At 39.9% G+C, this 23,618-nt stretch overlaps 1 protein-coding gene across 4 annotated transcripts in view; it reads right to left on the reverse strand.

Moving 5' to 3' along the window:
• sema6a (sema domain, transmembrane domain (TM), and cytoplasmic domain, (semaphorin) 6A) overlaps nucleotides 1-23,618 on the reverse strand; it is a 169,443-nt gene that overhangs the window by 65,520 nt on the left and 80,305 nt on the right. For all 4 annotated transcript variants that reach the window (XM_088993961.1, XM_088993965.1, XM_088993963.1 and 1 more), the window contains exons 4-6: nucleotides 15,478-15,538; nucleotides 11,118-11,180; nucleotides 9,978-10,079 (exon numbers count right to left, since the gene is read on the reverse strand). In XM_088993961.1, coding sequence (XP_088850087.1) covers nucleotides 9,978-10,079; nucleotides 11,118-11,180; nucleotides 15,478-15,538 — 226 coding nt within the window. The remainder of the gene's footprint in view (nucleotides 1-9,977; nucleotides 10,080-11,117; nucleotides 11,181-15,477; nucleotides 15,539-23,618) is intronic.

Below are 23,618 nucleotides of genomic sequence, written 5' to 3' on the forward strand. Positions count from 1 at the left end.
CCTTCTTTGTTCAGGTGTTGAAAAGGCTATATAACCGCTAGTCCAATGATATTCATTTGCCTCTCTATGGTGGATTACTTTTATTCTATCTGAAACACTGTTGTGTGGTTATTTTACATACACACAATGTAATTCTCTTTGTTTTATGTTTACTTTGACAGCAAACATCAAGCGAGTGTGACAATCAGCAGTTTATTTGGGCAAACTGAAGAAATCTGCTAAACTTAAAGGACAACCGACGTCTCCGTACAAGTTGTGTCCATAATTTGTAAAATGGCTTCAAATGACTTCTACTGAGCGTTTTTTTACAAAGATTCCACTGCATATAGCTATATTTTACGTTTTAAGACTCACGCTGAAAATTCAGGAAGTCTTGTTTTTGAGTTGGTGACAAGTCCATACGTGACGTCACTGAAGGAACGCCCCTGACCGAAAAAAAAAGGACACATTGTAGTAGTCCTTCCATCACGTCGATGCCTTTTGCTGTGCTTGTTTGGTCTGAAAACGTCATGTTGCACCAAAAAGACCCAGAAGAGGGCGACCAAGCTCCGTATAAGGAATTTATCAGCCTGTGGAAACGGCCTGATTAATTCCTCACAGGAGCTCGGTCGCCATTTTCTGCCTTTTTTTTTTGGTGATCCATTTCCCCCCAATGTTGCCTCAAAATGGCACGGAATAAATTCTTTAATCGATTGCAAACATGTATGCTGTCCTCTTCACAACTATTTGAATCCTATTCATAACTGGATGCGTAACAAGAAAGCATATTCTCCGAATCTGAAGCCATTGTTTTGATTCTCCACCAATGCAAGACGTCTTGCCGTGACGTCACGAAGTGGGGGTGGGACTTTCTGAAAATGGCCAATTCGCAGCTCAATTTTTTTGCTGATTTTGGACACTTTAAGTCATTTTTATTGGTGTTTTGAATTTGAATAAAAATATCATACTGCGTGTTTTGGGTATTTTAGATGCTATAAAACGTTTTTCTGATATCAGTTAGGAAAAAAAAAAAGTGACGTCGGTTGTCCTTTAAGCTTGTTGTGAAGTGAGTTCAGTTCACTGCCCCCATCCAGACAAATTCAATATAGGGGCAGACAGATTGACAGACAGACAGAAGTCCGGTCACTTGGTATATCAAAGTACCACTGTGCATGTCTTTTATTATACAGGCCAGACAGTTTGGAACGTTGCCTCACCCTTTCATACATCCCACATAAAAACACACACCCCAGCGGCCATTTATCCCCTCTGTTGATGTCACGGCAGCGTTGACCTTTGTCCAAGGATCTCGGCCGGCTGTCATTGATCTATCCCTGCCGTTTGATCATTTGGAAACCCGTCTCCAACCCAAACGCTGATATACGCGCAGCTTCTGACAAGCTGGCAAGCATGTGTGGAGAAACACCAGAACTGTCCGAGGCAATATCCGGCTAATGTTAGCCAGGCAAGAATGCACCACAAAAAAACTGCCAGCCTGAGGGAAAACAGTTGTAAACTTAAAGCCTTTGGAGGGTGGAACAGCTTGGGTTTTGTTATGTCGTCAACTCCGCTAACCTGTAAACAAATGAAGTCCTACACAATGTGGTGCAGATCCAAAACATGGATGCAATTTGAGCGAGACATATTATGCTATTTTCCTCATAATTTAAAACTGTTTCAACGTGGCTTTTCGACATGTCTGTCTCGCTTAAGTAAAAACAGTCCAAAGGCCAAGAATTATAAACAACCCAAATGAAATCAGGTGGTTTGGAGGTATTGTCCTCGCTCACCCTCACCGACGAGTTGTGCCAATGCGAGTATAGCATTACATATGCAGACCTGGGAAACAAATATAAGTACAGCAGTGCATGCATGAATCTGATTTGCACCCACAATAAATTGACGAGTCATAGTTATAACGGAACTTATTACAGAATGGTTATTTATGAACTTTATGTTGCGTAAGGGCTGGATGATAGTCGATTGGTTAGCATGCTGGCATCACGTTGCAGAGGTCCAGTGTTTGATTCTGGGTCTGGCATTCTCTGTGGAGTTTGCAAGTTCTCTCATTGCACGTGTGGGTTTTCTCCGGGTATTCTGGTTTCCCCCCAAATTTAAAAAAAAAAAACATGCATGGCAGGTGAATGGAACACTCAAAATTGTCCCAAGATGTAATTGTGAGCATGGATGGTTGTTTATATCTGGGTCGTATGTAATTGGCTGGCAACCAGTTCGGGCTGTCTCCGGCCTACAAGACAGAATATGAATGGATGAATGGATGGATTGATGGATGGAACTAGAAATAAAGTTCATACGATATACTTGGTTTGTGCTTCATATGCAAGAGCGCGAAAAATCCTACTGGACCCTCCACACCCTGCTCACCACCTTTTCCAGGGTCTCCCCTCCGGCCGATCAATGCGCATCAAATCCAGCAGACATTTAAACAGCTTCTTCCCCTTAGCCATTAACTCTCATTATCAGTAACCCTGTAACTGTAATAAACTGTGATAACTGTAACGCGCCTCTTTGCAAAATACCAGAGACAAATTCCTTGTCTGTTCTACAGCCTAAGCTATGCTTAGCTTTTGATGTTGATAAGGTGATATCCTGACAAAAAAAAAAAAAAAAAGAATTGAAAGATTTTGTTTGTTTGTATTTTTTGGAAATGCTTTGTTTTTGCTGAAAGTATGTTTTAGTATTAGTTTTAGTCCACCGGAAATGTTCAGACGTGTTGATCTGAATGAAGAATTATGGGAAGGTCAAGCGTTACTACCAACAAAGTTTGTTTCAACATCCCAAAGTATTCATGAGCTGAAACTACAACAACAAGCAAGGCATCTCATGAAATTTCAGCCGACACATGAATTAATAGGCCAATAAAACATTGCGCAAATGAGACAGCCTGGATAATTATTCATACGCGAGTTCACACATGGGCAAGAACCAACCAAGGACGCAGCACCGCAGCGGGACATTAATCGTCATGGACCATTTCTCCGCAACCTGTTTGCCTGACATGCCTTGTTTCTGACACTTTTACATGCTGGAAGTGGAACTAAAGTCTTTGCAGCTGTCCATAAAAATTGCACATCTTAACCAATGCGAGGTTAAACGGTTTCATCTGTAGTAGCATGGGCGAGTTTTCCGAAAGAAAGCAATCTAAAAAAGAACAATTTGTTTAGTTTTGCAGTTGTACTTGATAATGACATTGAGCTGCTGAAAGTTGAAGTCGCTCCAAATATCAACGTCCCCAATGGTAGAACCCATGTAATCATTTAATATAAGTATCTTTTGCGATTGAGCAATGTATTTTAATTGTTCATACTTGCAGTTTATAATCCAGATCCATCTTGCATGGTCGACAATCATTTTGTATTGCTCATTACTGCCACCTACTAGACTGGAGTGGACTTGCATGACCCTGGGAATCAAACCAATTACAGTAAAGTCTCGTTATATCGATATTCAAGGGAGTCCGAAAAAATATCGATATAACCGGGACTATCGATATATCCGATCCTGTGCCGAACTGCATTAAACAAAAGCCGCCAAAAGAGGGCAGCCAAGCGCCATATAAGAAACGGAGCTGGCCATTAGCTCCCTTTTTTTTGGGTGAGATGTTCCCCCAATCTTGCCTCAAAATGGCACATATAATTCTTTGATGATTGTAAACATGTATGCTTTAATCTTCAGAACTACAGTGTATTTGAAACATATTCATAACTGGATGTGTAACAAGAAAGCATATTATCCGAATCTGAAGCCATTGTTTGGATTCACAAGCAATGCAAGACGTCTTGGCGTGAAGTCATTTTTATTTGCATTTGAATAAAAAGTGACATCGGCTGTCCTTTAATACACAGTATGGAATGTTAATAATTTTCAAAATCATCGCGCTTCAGCAGACAAAACAAGAAACATTGTTGCAAAAAACGATTGCATTCATATACAGTACAGTGGGCATGTACATAACACAACAGGGAAACTGCAACGCTTACATCTTACTGTATTATGTATACAATTTTAAAAAGTCATCAATCTTCTTCTGCTTCCCATTTTTACCTTTTAACACAAACACTTCAATCTCGTCTGCTACACACGAGCTAGCGTCTGAAAATGAAAATGGCTCTGCTACACGGGTGCTGGGCACGTAACCAAGTCACCTGACCAAGTCGACCAATGGCGTGACACGCAACCAAGACACGTGACCAAGTTGACCAATGGCGCGACCGATGGCGTGTCACGTGACAAAGTCACACGGCCAAGTCGACCAATAGCGCGACCGATGGCGGCTCATGTGACCAAGTCGACCAATGGCGCGACCGATGGCGGCTCACGTTACAAGACACGTGACCAAGTTGACCAATGGCGCGACGGATATATCGATATAAACAACAAAAATGGCCGGCGGGGGATGAAAAGGAGCACCGTAATAACCGGATTATCTTAATAACCGGGTATCGTACTAAACGGTACTAATTATACATAAAAAGACTAGAAATGTGCAAGGGAAATGAAAATAGTATCGTAATAAGAGGTACTATCGATATAACCGATATCAATATAACGAGACTTTACTGTATAGTAATAATAATAATAACACATTTCATTCATAAGGGACTTTCAAAACTCTCAAGGTCACTTTACAGTCACAGGATAAGCTTTTCTGTGGGTGAGTAGCGCCAGCCACACGCGCCAGCGTTCCCTCAACCCGGAAGTAACTCAAATAGATAGAAAGCGAGCTAGCTAGCTCATAGATACAGTAATAATAATAATACATTTCATTTATAAGCACCTTTCAAGACTCTCAAGGTCACTTTACAGTCACAGGATACAGTCGCTAATAGATAGCTACCTAGCCAGCTAGATAGCTAAATGATAGCTAGCTAGATAACTAGCGAGCCAGCTCGACAGCTAATAGCCAGCTGATAGATATCAAATATATGTTGTTTTATTGTGATGCTGCCATGCCTCCCTGTCCTTTCTCTGCAAAATTAGTCAGCGAAGACTTCAGGACCAAGTCGACGAAGAAACAACACGATTTTTCGATCAAATGAGGTATAAGGCCAGAATGTTTTTTATAGAATTATATCTTGTCCATCTCAGTTTAGATTGAAATTATTGATTCAGAATTTTAACTCATTCACTGCCAGGCATGTGCAAAAATGTGTTAACTCCAGTGCCAGGGTTTTTGTCATTGTCACTTGAATTCCAGGACTCACAGAATATTGAGTTTTAGGACTACATAAACATTCAATGGAAACCGTAGACTCTCTTCTTTCATGAGAAAAACAAGTTAATTTCTAAATTTTATGAGTCTGGAGTTATATGATCTTGAAATGGGGGCAGATGTCCAAAATACAATACAATACAATACATACTGGTTTATATAACGCTTTATCGCAAGCTGAAGCTGGAACAAAGTGCTAATATGGAAAAAAAGGGAAAAGTTGACCCCCTTGTGGAAGGCAAAAAAAAAAAACATTGTCAGAGGCCATGGCCAGGGCTTTATCGCCACCCAGGCATGAAAAAACGAATTCGGAAATGGCACTCTACGTCATATTTTAATAAATTTGTGAATGGCAGTAAATGAGTTAAATTGAAAATTTCGATTCAGAATTTTAAAAAAGTATATCAAACGCTTCAGTGCAACTTGTTTGCTTCTCTTTGTACCATTTTACTAACCCGGATTTTGACCTTTAATGGTAGCTTTGAGTTTAAACTTGGACCGGTACACATATATTTCCATAATATGGCCTTGGCGGAGTTCTATATTGAGAATAATGTTTGTAAAATGTGAGAAATGAACCCTGAAACCAGGGAACCAAGCTGGGGAACCTGACGACCAAACAGCCTGCAGACACCACGCTGATCGCCAACACTTTGCCCGGCAACCACCAATGAAACCCGTCGTCCGTTCATACGTGGCAACCAGCTGGACGGACTGTTTATTATTAGGGGATGACAGGCAGAGAAAGAAACAGTCGGGAAGACGTCGACAGAGAGGAATTAAGACCGGCAGGGGAGAAGGAGAAAGGGGGGGGGCGGGGGGTTTGAGGGCCTGCTTGGGTTTTGATTGCGTGTGTACTGACATTAACACGAAACAAGGGAGGAGGCGATAACTAACTAAGCTAATGAAGAGGCAAAATTGGAAGAGCGGTGCAGGTTATTGCTTCTGGTGGAAGCCACCGCCTGCCCCCAGTGGGCTCCCACCACCTCTGCTCCGTCTGACCTCCCCTAAACTGACTCCCTTCCCCTATGCAATCCTCATGTTGATGAACGTGGGATGAGGTCGACCCCTGGAAACAGAAGCTCTTTTCACTGTTGGAATAAACTGTGGCTAAGGTGCCACATACACGCACACACACTCGTACAAACACACACATGGAAAAAAAAACTAACATTCTCGTTGACCCGAGTGGAATTGAAGACCCCTGCATGCATTCAAAGGACTGACAGGTTGTTAGCATTCCTAGTAGCATGTGGCTATTTCAGATTGGCGGGATGACGGATGGGTAGATGGAGGCATTGACTGATCGATGGATAGATTGAGAGATGGCTTGGTTGACGGACAGATTGCTTCAGAGCATATTTTCCTAGCCACCTGGCTAAATCAAGTGCATTTTTTTTCTTGGAAAATTGCAAGCACATATGCTTAGTGTTTAATTATTAATTTGTTTCACAGTGAGGAAACTAACTCACTAATCATGGAATTTGCCCAGAAAAGTAGACATCTTCTAGCCTGACATCACTCACATTTTACAGTGATTCCACTGCAAAAAAAAAACTCCTTACAAGACATACCTCGTTTCTTGTATGGAAGAGGTGCTTCATTTCGACATTTGTAAAAGCAAGCATCCTTGTATGTACAGCGAACCCCCTCTGTCCCTCTTGCTCTCTCTCAAAACTTTACCGAGCTTGCAGCGGTAATAGCTAAACCTTGAAACCATAACCGTGGGGCCTATAAAAGCTAACCACGCCTGATAAATGCAGAGACATAAATTCCACATCGCTGCAGCAGTACCTCTAATATCGCTGCATCCATTCGGTGTACTTAACATGCTGAGCCATGAAGGCAATGAAGTAGAGAACTTTTGTTTTTTTTCTGCTTAAAACATGTGGCGAAGCAAATTCAGGTAGGATAAAATCAGTGTGTGTATCATCCATTTATTTCAAATAAAGCAACAAGAGGTGGGGAGTAGTCAGCTACAATTGCTCCCTGAAAGGACAACAGACGCCTCCGGACAAGTTGTGTCCATAATTTGTAAAATCACTTAAAATAACTTCTACTGAGCGTAGTTTACAAAGAGTCCACCGTACATAGCTATATTTTATGTTTTAAGACTCACGCTGAATATTCAGGAAGTCTTGTTTTCGAGTTGGTGACGATTCCTGACGTGACGTCATGTCAGGAACGCCCCTGACCGAGAAAGCGACACCTGATACATTTTGGGTACTTTGTTTGGTCTGAAAACTTTGTGTTCATGGCAAAATTAGAAGGAAAACACATAAATAATGCGATGGTGAATCGTGTGTTGCACCAAGACTACTATTTGATACTAGTTGACACAAATTCCCAGCAGACAAAGCAGCCCATTTCCAACGGAGCTTGGGCGCCATCTTGTGCATTTTCTGGGACGCTACATTGGAGACCAGATGCCTCAAAATGATACGGAAGGACGTCTTTAATCGATTGCAAACATGTATGCTTATTTGAATCATATTCATAACTGGATGAGTAACAAGAAAGCATCTTCTCCAAATCTGAAGCCATTGTTTTGATTCTAGAGCAAGTCTAGACGTCCTGGCGTGACGTCACGAACAAGGGGGCGGGACCTTCTGAAACTCGCCACTTCCGAGGTCCTTTTGAAGTACTTTTGGCAAACTAAGTCATTTTTATTGGTGTTTTGCATTTGACTAAAAATATCAGCCTGCGTGTTTTGGGTAGTTTAGATGCTATAAAACTTTTTTTCTGGTGTCTGTTAGGAAAAATGGCAAAAAAATGGTGTCGGTTGTCCTTTAAATATATTCTACGTCAGTAACATTTGGGATCAAATCTTGTCATAGTAGTTTAAATATTTTTTCTCCATATCCAATGGTTATTGGATATGGAACTTCTTGTGATTTTTGACCCCATTTGACTAATTAAATGGATATACTTTATTTCAAAATGTAGTGGTCTTGCCTCCCCTGAGCAATTGTTGCTTTGCAATGCTGCGCCAGCTTAATTAAAAGCATCATGTTTAATCATCCTAACATGATCACACAGAGAAAACATTTGCGATCACAAGCTCCATGCGCCTATCTTCATTTCACATCAGCGAAGAAGAAATGGACGATTGGATGTTGTTAATGATGTTTTCATCTGGACAGAATGCTTATTCATAAATTACTGTATTACCGGTGCGCCCCCAATGAATGGTGTATTTTCAAACTATTTCCATTTCCGCCCCATTTCAAGCTCAGACAACGCCAGACCCATATAAATTAGGAATTAACTTTTTTTCTGTTGAAAGAAGAGTCTAAGGTTCCTTATGCGACATTGAATGTTCATGTAGTCTGAAAACTCAATGTTCTGTGGGTCCTGGAATTTGAGTGAAAATTACAAAAAACCTGGCCGCAGTGGACACATTTTTGCACATCGTCTGGCAGTGAATGCAGACCTGTCGCGGTTTGGAATTGAAGTGAATTTACATATGACACAAAATGTGAGAAAATCTCTTTTCGTCAATGGACGCTATAGCTTCGTGTTTGCTTTCAACATTTAGCTTGTCGCAAACGTGCACATTTCACCATGATGTCACTAATCCACTGGTGAAAAGGACACTTTGATCCTCTCCTCTTTCATCTAGAACTGCTTCATACAACAAGGAGGGTGGAGAAAAGTGTTTAAGATTGAATAACTGTCTGTGTCTTTTGTGTTGTCACATTTTTTGTTATTTCGTTTTTTTTTTAACTTCAAGATGGCGCCGCGACAGTGGCTGCCTTTACAGCAGCTCTTGTATTTTGTTTTTGCTACTGTGAACAAAAAGGCTCATCTAATCTTATCTAAACAGGGTCCGGAAATTGCAATTGCCCATTGTGGGACCATTAAAGGCTTTCTGATTCTAATTCTGAAAGTCTGGCAAAATCTCCATGTAGTTTATTACACATGACGATTTGATATTTTATTACATATTTTAACAGTGATCATCGAATTTGACACGTGATCTGTTTTTGCGGGCCATATAAAATATTACGCTGGGCCAAATCTGGCCCCTGGGCCTTGTGTTTGACTGGTGGTCTATATCCTTACAAGCATCGCAGGTGAACTGCAGCCTGTCCAAGCTGAACTTGGGCCAGAGGTGCAAGTACAGGATGGACTCGTCGCCAGAAAAGAAAAAAAATCACAGGAGACATCCACACAAATGAGCACCTCAGATTCAAACTCAGATTCCAACTGTGCGGCAGATGAGCCAAGCACTCGGATACCAAGTTCCTTGGAAATGCTTCTAAGTCTTCTACTTTGTGGATGAAACACATTCATAGCAGAGCAATATTTCACTTTTTATCCAAACACCCACTGTTTGCAAATCCCTGATGTGGAGTATTTTTTGAAGCCTCTCCGTTGTTCGACAAAAAAAATAAAACACCACTGACACCAAGTTCTGCGATAACTTTAAATCCAGTTTTTACTCAGAGTTCATTAGTGGATTTTTAAGACTTATTTTTCCCTCCCTTACATACAAGTGGGCTCCTCTTCAAAAGCAAGGCTTTGTCTTATTTCAGGACTTGTTCATGTGCCTGCGCGAAGGTAGGCCGACTCGTCCGCCTCTAAATCGAGCGTGTCAAAGTCCACCTGCACATAACGGAGTTGTGCAATTCATCCATCTACGTCCGCCCCTCCGCTCCCACGTTCGCTTTTGTCGACGTGTGCAAAATAACCTCATCGCAAATGCGGGTGGCAGGCGAAGAAAAGGGGGGAGGAAAACGTTTTAAGAAAGGGCATTCCTTACTTTGTACGTTCGACACGAGGGGTTGAAGGCGTTTGTCCCGCAAACGAACAGGGCATCGTCGTTTTGCTGCAGGAGGACTTTGATGAAATTGTGACATTCATCCTGCGGCACACAAAGGAGGGAAAGAGAGGGAAAATCTGTCATTGTTCTATATAATTGACATGTTTAGACCAAAAGGCGCGTCATTTACACGCGTGGCAAAGTCATACCTGTCAACCGGCCGTATTCTGTACGATTTTTGCAAATTCTCAGATGTGTCCGATATGCAAGAAAGTTTGTACGGAAAACGTAAAAAAATGTTAAATATCATTTTGAGATATTTTCGATTCCGTTTTTCACATTAAATATTAGCAGTAATGTTAATTATAACAAATATTGCTACTCGTAAAAAGCAAAGTAGACTACAGAGAAAACAAGTCCGTGCGAAAAGTCTCGACAAGAAACAAAAGTTTCCGGCCAAGATGATTTTATTTTGAAAATAATTTGAATTAAAAAAATTATCATGTTTTTTTTCCGGCGTAATATCATTCATATTTTTTATAAACATTATACATCGTAAGAACACAAATTCAAATTCTTTTTTTTTGTTGTGGACAACGCAGCAGAAAAAAGGCCACAATACTCCACAACAAAGAACATACTTGATTATTGCTAGAAATATGTTGTAACTTATTCAAAGTATGCGTGTTTACATGTGAAATTTTGTTAATAAAATTGCACAATGAAATATATGCTTTTTTTCTCAGTAAGTAAGGAAAAATTGACCCGTTAGTAAGGTCACAATGTCTTGCAGGTTGACAGGTATGCAAACTGATTGCGTGTAATCACGACATGTGGCGTTTCCTCTCGCTACGTCAATGTCACGTTTACGAATGATTTTGGGTGGCAGCACCAGGTTTGTCTCATCCATAATGAAAGCAAGAGGAGATGATTGTACAGTAAATCCAAGCAAAATACAATCAGGCTGCCATTTGATGGAAAGATTAGCACTAATGTGCTCTATAAATTGTGACAGATGACGGTTTTACGAACTACAAGTAGTGTGTTATTGCAGAACTCTACTTTTGTGTGTGTGTGTGTGTGTGTGCGTGTGCGTGTGCGTGTGTGTGTGCGTGTGTGCGTGTGTGTGTTTCTGTCTACCTTGTGCTTCCCTTTCATGCGGCATGTGTCCACGTCAGCCTGCCTGGACTTCCATGTCATTTTCTGCAGGGAAAAGATGCAATCAAGTTAAAGTCAGGACCAACAGGACCATTAGGAAGAGAAAACAAAACATGAGGTCAGATAAAATAACACAAAAAGCAAACTGGCTACAGAGCACTCATTGGACGCCTCATTAGGTACACCTGCACAGTCTTTTTGGCATCCAATGGGAGCGTTATATCAAAAATGTTGACTTTTTATTGACATTGGTAATGGTAGAATTATGTTTTTTTTTTTACTCTTGCCTATATTGATTAAAATGATATTCACCGTGATTTAAAACAACATCAGACAAATGTTTTTTTTTACTGTGAGCAATGTTGAAATATGTCCTTGGATAAGTGGACTATTTATTTTCCATAATTACATGTACCGTATTCCGGTCTACAAGGCGCAGCCAAAAGCCTTCGTTTTCCTCAAAATATGATCCTGCGCCTTATACACAGGAGCGTCTTATATTGTATGTGAACTAATATTGAGCGACAACAGGTCTTGCAACTACTGTCAGCAGCCACTGATGCCATTTCCCCCCATAGAAGAAGTAGTGCGTAACGCCAGCCTCTACTGTAGTGTGTTATAATGTGGTGTGCCTTATATTTTCGAAATCTTTGATATATTTCTATATTATATTTGGAAAACTGTTTTCATTCATTGAAGGTGCTCCTTATAGTCCGGTGCGCCTTATATGTGTTTTTTTTTTTTATGCACCATTCATTGGGGGTGCACCTTATACCCTGGTGAGCCGGAAAATAGACCGGAAAATACTGTAATTATAACTATGGAAATTCCCCCCCTAAAAAACACACTTATAATTTTGTAGGGCAATAATCATTCTCAATTAAAAGATCGACATTTTTAATAAAAGGTGTAAAAATTACGTTCACGTTATTGTTACTTCTTTCATTATGAAGAGGAAAAATCTAGCTATGATCATTCTATCCAACAAAAATGTTGGGAGAATTAATCTAATATAATTAGTGTAGACATCCATATATATCTATATCTATATCTATATCTATATCTATATCTATATCTAAATCTATATGTACATCTATATCTATATCTTTATCTATATCTACATCTACATCTACATCTACATCTACATCTACATCTCTATCTATATCTATATCTATATCTATATCTATATCTATATCTATATCTATATCTACATCTATATCGGAACAAATAGTAAGGGGTGGTTGCGCCGTTGTGGGAATGAACACAGCTTGCTTTCCCAGCCAAATGGAAGCTGCTCCCTCCATTCCCTTTAAAATGGAAATAAAGTTTGATTTTTTTAAACAATAATATGTTCTATGTGCCTCCACTTGTCTGAACACAACATTGAAAATATGTTTGTGGAATTATCAGTTAAGTAGAAAAGCCAGCCAGTTTTGACTCCTCAATGGAGGAGGCAATTCTGTCGACCTAATTAGTTTTTCAATCAATGCCCCATGAAAGATGTCCTTGTATAACGCGTTGATTTTTTTGTTGTAGTTTGCAATTTGCGAAGTGGTGCGCCGCATCTTATGATGAGCCCTTCTAATTTGTTTATTTTACAAAGCTACATGAGGCTGTGAAACTATTTAGAACAACTATTGCGATGTGGTATTTTCATGCAGTGGCAATGCAGAGAGCTTTTAAAAGTTAATTGAAAGTTCTAAATGGAAACATGTTCTTTTGTTGAATTTTCAGGCTTAGCATATGAGCGTGTCCTGTGATTAGCAACGTGAAATTATTGCTCATTCTTGCTCTCCTTCCGAGGCTACTGCTCAAACGTCAAATTTCCCACTTAACGCTGATCAGGAACCAGGTCACAAATTGAACTTGTAATTGTTATGCATTAACGGAGAGGTGAACAATGCTGACTCTGGATCAGTTTGAGAGCCGCAGAGCACCACAGTGTGGTGATTAGAGCACTTGGACTAATCGGTGAATTATTCCAGAACGCACACACACATTAACCTGCTTTTGGATCCTTGGTAGCCAACACAACATGTCAGCCCGCTATAAACACACGACTGCATACATCCGCTTTCAGTGTCACACACACTTATCAATCAATGGCCTTGTAGCACTGTCTCACACACACACACGCACACACACACACACTTTGGCCCCTGAGTGCCGTCAATGACCAGTCCCCGCCCGCCACCATTGTGGAGCATGTTTGGGGCTGATTAAAGAGTCTCGGTCATCAATCAACAAGAGCCTTTCATGTGTTCGCTGCTCTCGTTAGGGCCCGTTATTTGAATTGCAGTAAGGTCTGGCAATCCGCAAGGGGATTGAACCGTATCGCAAATTGTCAAAAACGACCAGGAACTTATTCTGTTCCCGTAAAATTATTTTATCGTTCCAATTAAACAATTACCGCGAAATAATTTATGATCAATTCTAACTCATATTACGATAATGGTGTCAGCCACCGCCTATGGCGACTCACACAGATCACCCCATCACCCCCACTATGCATATCTAACACATATCCTACAAAACATCCAAAATTTTCAGTTTTGTGCGCACAATTTTTTGTGTTCAAATATATTTACATTCGGATGTATTTTCGTTTTCATTCTGAACAAAGTGAAATGCCTTTAAAATTCGACAAAACACAGAGAAAAATGCTTTTAGAAATGTAATCATGAAAAAAAATCAGATTTAATCCTTGAATGCTTTTTACAGGATCAATTCCATAATTTCAGGTCTGACATTGATGCGCTCCAAAACAGCTACGCTAGCTTGAATCCCCAGTCCAGACTCTGAGTCTGACTTTCTTTCCCCATCTTTTCTTATTATTCGACATCTTTGTGCGATACTCACTCACCCATGGACAACAAGAAGGCACCCTAGAGTGGCTACAACAGTGGGCTATTCAGAAGGAAGATGCCGTTTTTGTGGTGTAGGCATAGCTAGCTAGCTAACCGCGCGTTGCGGATAACCACTAATGTGCATAAAGGCATTCAAGTTCTGTTATAGTGGGGACACAAAGGTATGACCAAAAAGTCAACATAACTTAAATGCCGAATAGCATCATCCATAATTCAACAATTGTTGTCAAACATGTCAAATATATTGGGAAAAAAATTCGAACTTCAACTGATAAACTTGTATTTCTTCACAAAATGCCAAACATTTCATTCAATGGCCCAACTCTTAAGATGTTTCAAAAGCTTATTTCCTTACAGTTTTTTTGCTCACCAACATTTTTAATGAGTATCTACAAAGCACAATTCATTCATTCATTCATTCATTCATTCATTCATTCATTATCCATCCAACCATTTATTTATTTATTTATTCGTTCGTTCATTTATTTATATATATACTTATTCGATATTCCAAAAAATCGATATAACACTATCGATATATTACCCTGTTTGCATGTAATTTTCTCCGTGCGTGCATAGAAATAGTATCGATATAACCGGGACTATCGATATATCCGATATCGATATAACGAGACTTTACTGTATATACTTATTCATCCATCCATATGTATTTATGTTTTTATTTATTTATTTAGTCATTTATTTAGTTATTTATGTAGTTGTTTCTTAATTTATTTATTTACTTATTCATCCATTTATTTATTTATGTATTCATTTATTTATTTATGTTTGTATTTCTTTATTTAGTCATTTATTTAATCATTTATTCATTTATTCATTTATTTAGTTATATATTCATCCATTTATTTATTTATTTACTCATTTATTCATTCATTTATTTACTGAGTCATTTATTTGTAATTTGAGTAATTTATTTGTTTATTCATTTATTATATTTATTATGTTTATTTATTTATGTATTTATTTACTTATTCATCCATTTATTTAGTCATTTATTTAGTCGGTTATTTAGCCATTCATTCATATATTTAGTCATTTTCCATTCATTCATTCATTCATTCATTCATTCATTCATTTATTCATGTATTTATTTAATAATTTATTCATTCAGTTATTCATTTAGTTATTTATTTTGTTCGAGCAAGGTTCACTGCCAGTGTAATGTGGAATAGTTTGCGTCACCATTGCTGTATTCTGACCTTGTTGCATCTGAAGATTAAATGTGGATTTTTTTATCTCATTGTCGCCTTTAGTTCCGACGTTGTCTCCCGAAGCATGGATGACGCAGGCACTTACTTGCCGATTGATTGGATAATCCACTCAACGGGGTCAACGTGATGCACGCGGCGAGTAAGACGTAGCACATACACACACCCACGCGACAGGTGATTAGGGTTACATAGGCCGGCAGGACAAGGCGTCTTCTAAGCCGGACGCACGTCTCGCTTACTCACCTTACTGAAAAAGATCTCGTCGTTCGTGGCGGCGTCCATGTCCACTGTGTATATATGATCCCTGGAAGAAAACAAACGAGATAGTGGTTGAGAGAGAGGTCGGACAGTTGAAAAATTCAATTCCCATTTGCTTGCTTCCCCCCCTCTTTTTCCCCAAGGGTGGAAAATGACCTCAAAAGATGGAGCTTTGTGTAAACTTTGTTCAAACTTAAAAAAAGAGACAATAGACAAAAGGAGGCCAGAGCGAATTTGCTCTGCAAGACAGAAACAGTCAACAAAGCTTTGGAGTGCCCGTGGGACAAACACCTCTTTGTCCCAGAGGAAGAGCTCCAATGGGGGTGAGGCATGCGGGTTGGGGGGTTGCGGGGGTTGGAGGTGGCGAGACAAGAGGTGCCAAGTCACTCAGAGCTGTTCAGGTCAATTAAGCTCACTGTTTGAGCTACAGGAAATCTATACCAATGCTCATTACAGCTCTACTGTGGGATTTTTTTTTACTCATTTGCTGCCTTTCACGAATTTATTTGAGAATTGAAAATATGACGTATTCCTGAATTTGTTCGGGTTTAGCGTTTTCTTGCTGGAGTGCCAATAAAGCACTGACCAGACCTTTGGCAATGTTTTTCCCTTCCATGAGGGGGCAGCATTTCCCTTTTTCCATATTATTATTATTATTAATAATAATAATAATAATAATAATAATAATAATAATAATAATAATAATAATAATAATAATACATTTCATTTGTAAGCGCCTTTCAAAACTCGTGAGGACACTTTACAGTCACAGGATATTTTTTCTGCGGGTGAGCAGCGGCAGCTACAGCGGCAGTGCCAGCGTTCACTCAATGTGGAAGTAACAAAGTAAACAAAAAACTAAATAACAAATAATATGACAACACAAAGACAGAGTCATTCATTCTTCAACACTTTCTGTACTCTAAAAATATAAAAATGTAAAATACATGACTAGTATATCCCGTTCATGTCTCAATGTTAGCGCTTTGTTCTCGCCATAGCTTGTTGTTAAAGCGCTATATAAACCAATATTTATGTATCGTATTTTGTACAGCCGCCCCATTTCAAGCTCTGATAACTCCAGACCCATATAATTTAGAAATTAACTCTTTTTTCTCTGATGAAAGAAGAGAGTATAAGGTTTCTTATTCTATATTGAATCAGAATCATCTTTATTGGAATTTGTCTTCAGTAGAACATGCTGCACTAGTCATGTTTATGTAATCCTAAAACTCAATATTCTGTGTATCCTGCAATTTGAGTAAAAATGACAAAAACCCTGGCACTGGAGTGGACATATATCCGGCAAGTAGTGAGTTAAAAAACCACATTTCTGTCAGAGAAGGCTTGGTGTAACGCAAACATCATTAACATGGCATACCGACGACAACTTCTCAGACAAATAGTTCGACCTTTCCTTCCTATAAAGAATAAGACTACAAAGAGACCAGGGCAAAGGTTACAGCAATGAGGGGTATTTTAGGTGCAAAAGGGGTGCGAAACGGAAAAAGATTTATCTCATTTCCTGGCCCGACCACTCAAACCACTTTAATTGGTGGGATATTGTGTTTTTAATCAAAGTGCATAAAGAGCGTCGTCGCGGCAGCCACGTCTTAATTACGCCGGAGTTCCCAAACCTGTGCTCAGCCCGCTTCCTCTGCTTTGCTGTCTCATTAACTAAATCGAATAAAGTCTTGGGAGCGACGTGCATTTGGAAATGAATCCACTTCGATCGCTATCTTGGGGCACCTCCTCACTGATGAAACCCGGTCTACTGTACAGTGTGTGATCAGCCTTGACGCTTCAACTGAATAATTAATTTTTGAGAGCGGTTGAAATTAGCAAAGCATGGCTGCTGCATGGAGGGTACATATTCCCAGTGAGATTAAAATCGCCATCGGTGGTCAACTAATTTTTAATCTACCAGTATTTTTTTAATCAGGGATTTTAAAATTAATTAAACTTTTCTGTGTATTTTTTTGAGCGGGGGGGTGAATTGATTCTGAATCTGACCTTATTTTTTTCTATGGCACACTGTGTTTTCAGTATGTTTAACTCATTTACTGCCAGATGATGTATTATTATTACTGTAGTGTCCTTGAGAGTTTTGAAAGGCGCTTATATATGAAATGTATTATTATAAAAATGTGTCCACTCCAGTGCCAAGGTTTTTGTCATTTTCACTCAAATTGCAGAACCCACAGAATATTGAGTTTTAGGACTACATAAACATTCACTTCAGCATAAGAAACCTCTCTCTCTCTCTCTTTCTCTCTCTCTCTCTCTCTCTCTCTCTCTCTCTCTCTCTCTCTCTCTCTCTCTCTCTCTCTCTCTCTCTCTCTCTCTCTCTCTCTCTCAGACATTCTCCACATTTAATCAGAAAAAGAGTTAATTCCTAAGTTATATGGGTCTGGAGTTATTTGAGCTTGAAATGGGGGCAGCTGTACAAAAGGGAAATGCTGCCCGCTCATGGGAGGGAAAACATTGCCAAAGGTCTGACCGCAGCTTGATTCGCGCAACCCTCCCCACAAGAAAAATACAAACTCGAACAAATTCGGGAATGGCACTCCACGCCATGCTTTTCAATTCCCGAATAGATTCGGGAATGGCAGTGAATGAGTTAAGTTGTGTGTTAAAATGTTCTTCAACATTGTTCCTGATGTCGTCAGGTTGTTGCCCGTTGATGCGCTTGGGTTATATGGGTCTGGAGTTAACGAAGCTTGAAATGGGGGCAGCTGTACAAAATCCAATACAATACATTGATTTCTATAGCGCTTTGACAACAGCTGAGGCTGTAGCAAAGCGCTAACATGGACAAAAGGCAAATGCTGCCCTCTCGTCTAAGTGGAAAAACATTGCCAAAGGTCTGAACAGTGCTTTATCGGCACCCTTCACAAGAAAAACAAACACCTGAACAAATTTGGGAGTGGCCGTTTCATGTCACACTTTCCAATTCCCGAATAAATTTGTGAATAGCAGCGAATGAGTTAATAATAATAATAATAATAATATAAAATAAACTATGTAATATAACCAGGTACTGTATATTTATTAATAATTATTTATTCAGGTTTTTGTCAACAATTTAACAACAATGAAATGTCATAGCTGTGAATTGCAATGCGTGATAAAATGTGCATTGCTTTTATAGGTCAAATGTAAAAGCCAAAATATCTCCAGAACTTGATATCGTCAAAACATTTTTAAATCAAAAATACATTCAGGGACACATAAAGGCATCAGTAATTGAATTTATTTTTGATTATCGTTATCAATACAGTGAAAAAGTAATTAATGTGTTTGATGTCAAAATGCCAGATATTGAGTTTGACCATCCAAGACAATTGCGGATGGCATCAAAGTAGCTCTCTGTTCTTCTTCGTATCATTCATGAAATTGCTGCTTTAATGTGACCAAATGCTATCAAATAGACAAAAGCAAAGTTATTAAATCACAAGATTGCTTATCAGGTTTAGTGTACTCCCTAGTTTTTTTGAGGGGGGAATTCTTTGACTGCATGCAGCTCATGAGCAATATGCACTTGACTGTACCATAAATCTGCCGCTCGGCTCCCCACACGGGGCCTCGACTATCTCGTGTTGCAGGGTCCAAGGCCTTCCAGCTACACAGGTTTACTCTCCAGCGGAGATTAGCGGGAGCCAAAAACATGAAACATCTCTTAAACATCCTGACTGGGGATGACGGAGGACAATATAACGGCTGTGTCAACAGACACACTCGCATAAACATACACACACACACACACACACACACACACACACACACGCACACACACACACACACACACACACACACACACACACACACACACACACACACACACACACACACACACACACACACATCCCCCCGTTCCCCTTTTCCTGTCCGCACCTGCACACATAAATCGGCTAAACGCCATTCGGTCATCCAAAAAGTCTCGCAACCTGTCAGGCTTTCAATAAAACAAATTCACAACTCGTGTGACAAACTAATTTAGTTTGAGATAACGCCATTTTGACATTTACATACACAGTGTTTATTCGTTGTGTATTTTGGAAGATTACTTCCAGGCGTTGCTGAACCACAAAAAAAATGACCTTGTATGTATATGACAAGGTATGTATATACTTTGAGTTTTGGGATGTTGTTTTACAGTGGCAACAAACTTCATCCATCCGCCTATTTACCATATTTTCTAGTGTATAAGGCGCACTCAAAAGCCTTGATTTTCTTCGAAAGATGACCCTGCGCCTTATATGTGAAGTAATATTGAGCCACAACAGGTAACGCAACTATTGTCAGCAGCCACCGACTACACATCCCCCTGTAGAAGTCGTGCATAACCTCAGCCTCTACTGTCGCACCTTATAATGTTGTGATATATTTAGATATTATATTTGGAAAACATTTTTCATTCATTGAAGGTGCACCTTATATATACCCTGGTGCGCCTTATACACTGGAAAATATGGTGAAATTTGAAGTTCATTGACCTTTTTTATTGTTACTGTTGTTGTTGTTGTCAGAGTTCGCTCAATGTTGCGGTTGGCAGATATTCCCAACAGTTTTAATGGTTTGTACACGTTGAAAATATCATGCGTATAGAGAAACAACTGAAGATCCTTTAAAATCAGTGGTGTTAAACTCAAGGCCCAGGGGCCAAATCTGGCCCGCCACATCATTTTATATGGCCTATGAAAGCAAATCAATATCTGTTTACTCGCCATATTATATATATATTCTATAATTTCAAATAATGGACGGCATACTACAACTTTTCTTCAGGGGAAAACAACTTTTTAAATTGTGAACCGATCTTATAAAGACCATTTTGGCTCAAATCCAGTTGGTCTCAACTGCTAGTAGCCAACGACAATGCTGCCGCCGATCGCTAGTATTGTCACGCCAAACCAGCAAAAGTAATCCTCAATCGTATACATTTTTTTATTGCTGCGTACGGTCGGATTGATAAAAGCATGACATGCACATGCGCGGTAAACTGTCTGCATTTCCGCTTGTGTTAGCATTTTTTGATCATTTCGAATAGTGTACAATGTGCTACAACTTTTATACGGGAATTGTAGTCATTTATAAGAGCAGCTGTTAGCCAAGGTTGACAGGTATGCAAATCAAACATGTCAACTTCTACGATGATCACCAAAATCCATTACTTTACTATAATTTCTCATTAGTCATAAATAGGTGAAATATTGACAACATTTTGCGTTTCACTAACCAAGTTCAGAATGTTTGCCACAAAATTGCTATTATGATCAACATACGTGGACATACATTCATCTTTTTGACAGCTATCTTTATCCCCTAAGTACACTGTACTGTATATTTTTGTTACACAAAATATGTGCCTTGGCTCACTGACGGCTGGGACCATATATACAGTAAAGTCTCATTATATCGATATTCAAGGGAGTCCGAAAAATATCGATATAACCGGGACTATCGATATATCCGACCCTGTTTGCATGTAATTTTCTTCGTGCGTGCATAGAAATAGTATCGATATAACCGAGACTATCGATATATCCGATATCGATATAACGAGACTTTACTGTATATGTCACAAGTTGTCAGTTTGAATTCACTCGGAGGGGGGGATTGAATAATGGTTGTGTTTGACAAGGGGTAATTGAGCATCTTCGGCTGCCAATTCGAGTCACTCAGTGTGGGCATAGAATTTCCCGAAATGGTGCAAACAGAAATGCGCAAGTCGGACGGGAAGGCATGCGGATTTGCTTTCAGACACAAATACGGGATTATTGTGAGCGAGACAGTGAGGACGAGTTGAGTGAGCGAGGCGGACAAGTGGGCGGGGCCAGAGTGCGCCATGGATGAAGCCATAGGGGGGTTTGTGCAGAGGAATGTTGCGTCTGAGGTCTGTCTGTTGTGGCTTTGTCAGAATATCTAGCTTCTGGTCTCACTCGGATTTGAGCAGTATGATTATAGAAGGACTATAAGGAACACCTTCAAAGAATGAAAAGTTTTCCAAATAATATAAATATATAAGAGTTTTCAAAATATAAGGCACACCATATTATAAGGCTCTACATCAGAGGCTTGGGAGATGCCTTCAGGGGGAAGACAGTAGTTGTGATGCCTCTTGTGGCTCAATATTACTTCACATATAAGGCACACCTGCGCATAAGGCGCAAGGTCATCTTTGGAAGAAAATCAAGGCTTTGAGTGCACCTTATACACCGGAAAATACGGTAGGTTTTCAGTTATCTGTTATCACTTGACTTTACCTTCCTGATAACTTTTTTGTTTCAGTAAAATAAGCTTGCTCGAGCCAACGGTAGGTAGCTCTAATATATCTTTTTTTTTTTTTCCCGTCTCAGTATGAGCACATCTACTGTCTTTGACACTACGTCTGAGTAAGCTCTCAGTCATACAGGAGTGGTCCATCGATGAAAAGGTTTCTTCAGCCGTCATCTGTACTTCTTTGAAGGTGTCGGACGTTTCGCTTCTTCTTCTTCTCCAAGATGCTTCGTCAGCGAACTAGTCTTACTGGTAGTTTCGGCCCTCTTTATATCCCTACTGTGCAGTCATGGCGGTGCCGGACTCTGCTATGATAGGTCCCTGCTCTCAGGTTGGGGGGGGAGCAGAGGACTACTCCCTGCGGCTCCACTGATTGCACCTATTGTTCTGACTAACGACTGGCCTGATTGCCCTCTTTGCTCTGGTATCACCTCATCAGCATTACTAATCCTATGTTGCCTAAGCAGTCTCTTGTACGAACGATCCAAATTGAACCTCACTCCACCATATCGGTTTAGTGAAGGATTTAGCTGTTTTATGAAAATTGCTTCTTTTACTCCCCTTTCAAACCATCTATGTTCTTTCGCTAAGATTTTAACCTCATTGTCGTCAAATGAGTGGTTGCTAGCTTTTAGGTGCATATGTACTGCCGATTGAGCCCCACTAGTATTATCCCTGCGATGTTGAAAAAGTATTTTTTGAGAATGTGTTTAGTCCCCCCAATATATTGCTCTTTACAATTTTCATTCTTACAATGTATTTAATAAACTACATTACTTTGTTTTTCATTTGGCAGCCTATCTTTTGGATGTACTAATTTTTGTTTGTGTTTATCGGTTTGACAGTGTATAAGGCGCCCTCAAAAAGCCATCATTGTCTTCAAAAGATGACCCTGCGCCTTATATGTGAAGTAATATTGAGCCACAACAGGTCTCGCAACTACTGTCAGCTGCCACTGACTCCATTTCCCTCTTTCTATAGAAGTAGTGCATAACCCCAGCCTCCACTGTAGCACCTTATAATGTGGTGTGCCTTATATTTGGAAATACACCATTCATTGGGGGTGCGCATAATACAGCGGAAAATACGTTACCATTATAAAAGCAGGGAAACTAATTTGTGTGCAGGGGGATTGTTTTCTCCCCCATTGTTTACATTTATTAAATCAGGCGTAACATATAATCAACAGTAAAAATGTTAGTTTTTTTTTATTTGTACTTTTACTTCAGACAAAAGTAAGATATTAAGTACGTTTGCCACCTTTTTTTCTCCCCCCAAAAAAAACCATGTATGTCACATACAGCCCACCCTCACCAATATTCATCATAAGTGGATCATGGGGGGTGGGTGGCAGACTATAATGCTCTGTTTTGGCTTTTCTGGATCAAATCCTCAGCACAAAGTAGACTGAAGAAGGGGACCGGGGGTGGAGCCAGAAGGGCCTTATGGGCTGATCGGGGCAGGGGGACATGTGGAGCTTGTGAATAGGCCCCGGGCATGAAGGGGCCCTTGGTGATGTGGTGCCATGAAATACAACGAGCCAGAATTCACTCAACCCCACTCAGGGTGGGGCAGGTTGGTCTTTTCGAAGGGTCTCGTGATGGAAGGGTTGCATACGTGTGTGCGTATGTGTGTCACAAGGTTAGTGGGCCAAGGGGTATGTTTTGAAGCATGAGGCCTACCCTTATTGATTCATATCAAGGCTGATTTATGCAAAAAAACACCCATGGAATGCAGAAGGGAGGAATGCAAAACATCAAACCCCAGTTGTATGACACATGTCCAATACCCCCCCCCCCACATCAAGCCAATTGTGTTGCCGCACAACGGCACGCCCAATTGGAGGT

Source organism: Hippocampus bargibanti, linkage group LG04, assembly GCF_051943395.1.
Source record: "Hippocampus bargibanti isolate YZ-2025 linkage group LG04, ASM5194339v1, whole genome shotgun sequence".
NCBI lineage: Eukaryota > Metazoa > Chordata > Actinopteri > Syngnathiformes > Syngnathidae > Hippocampus > Hippocampus bargibanti.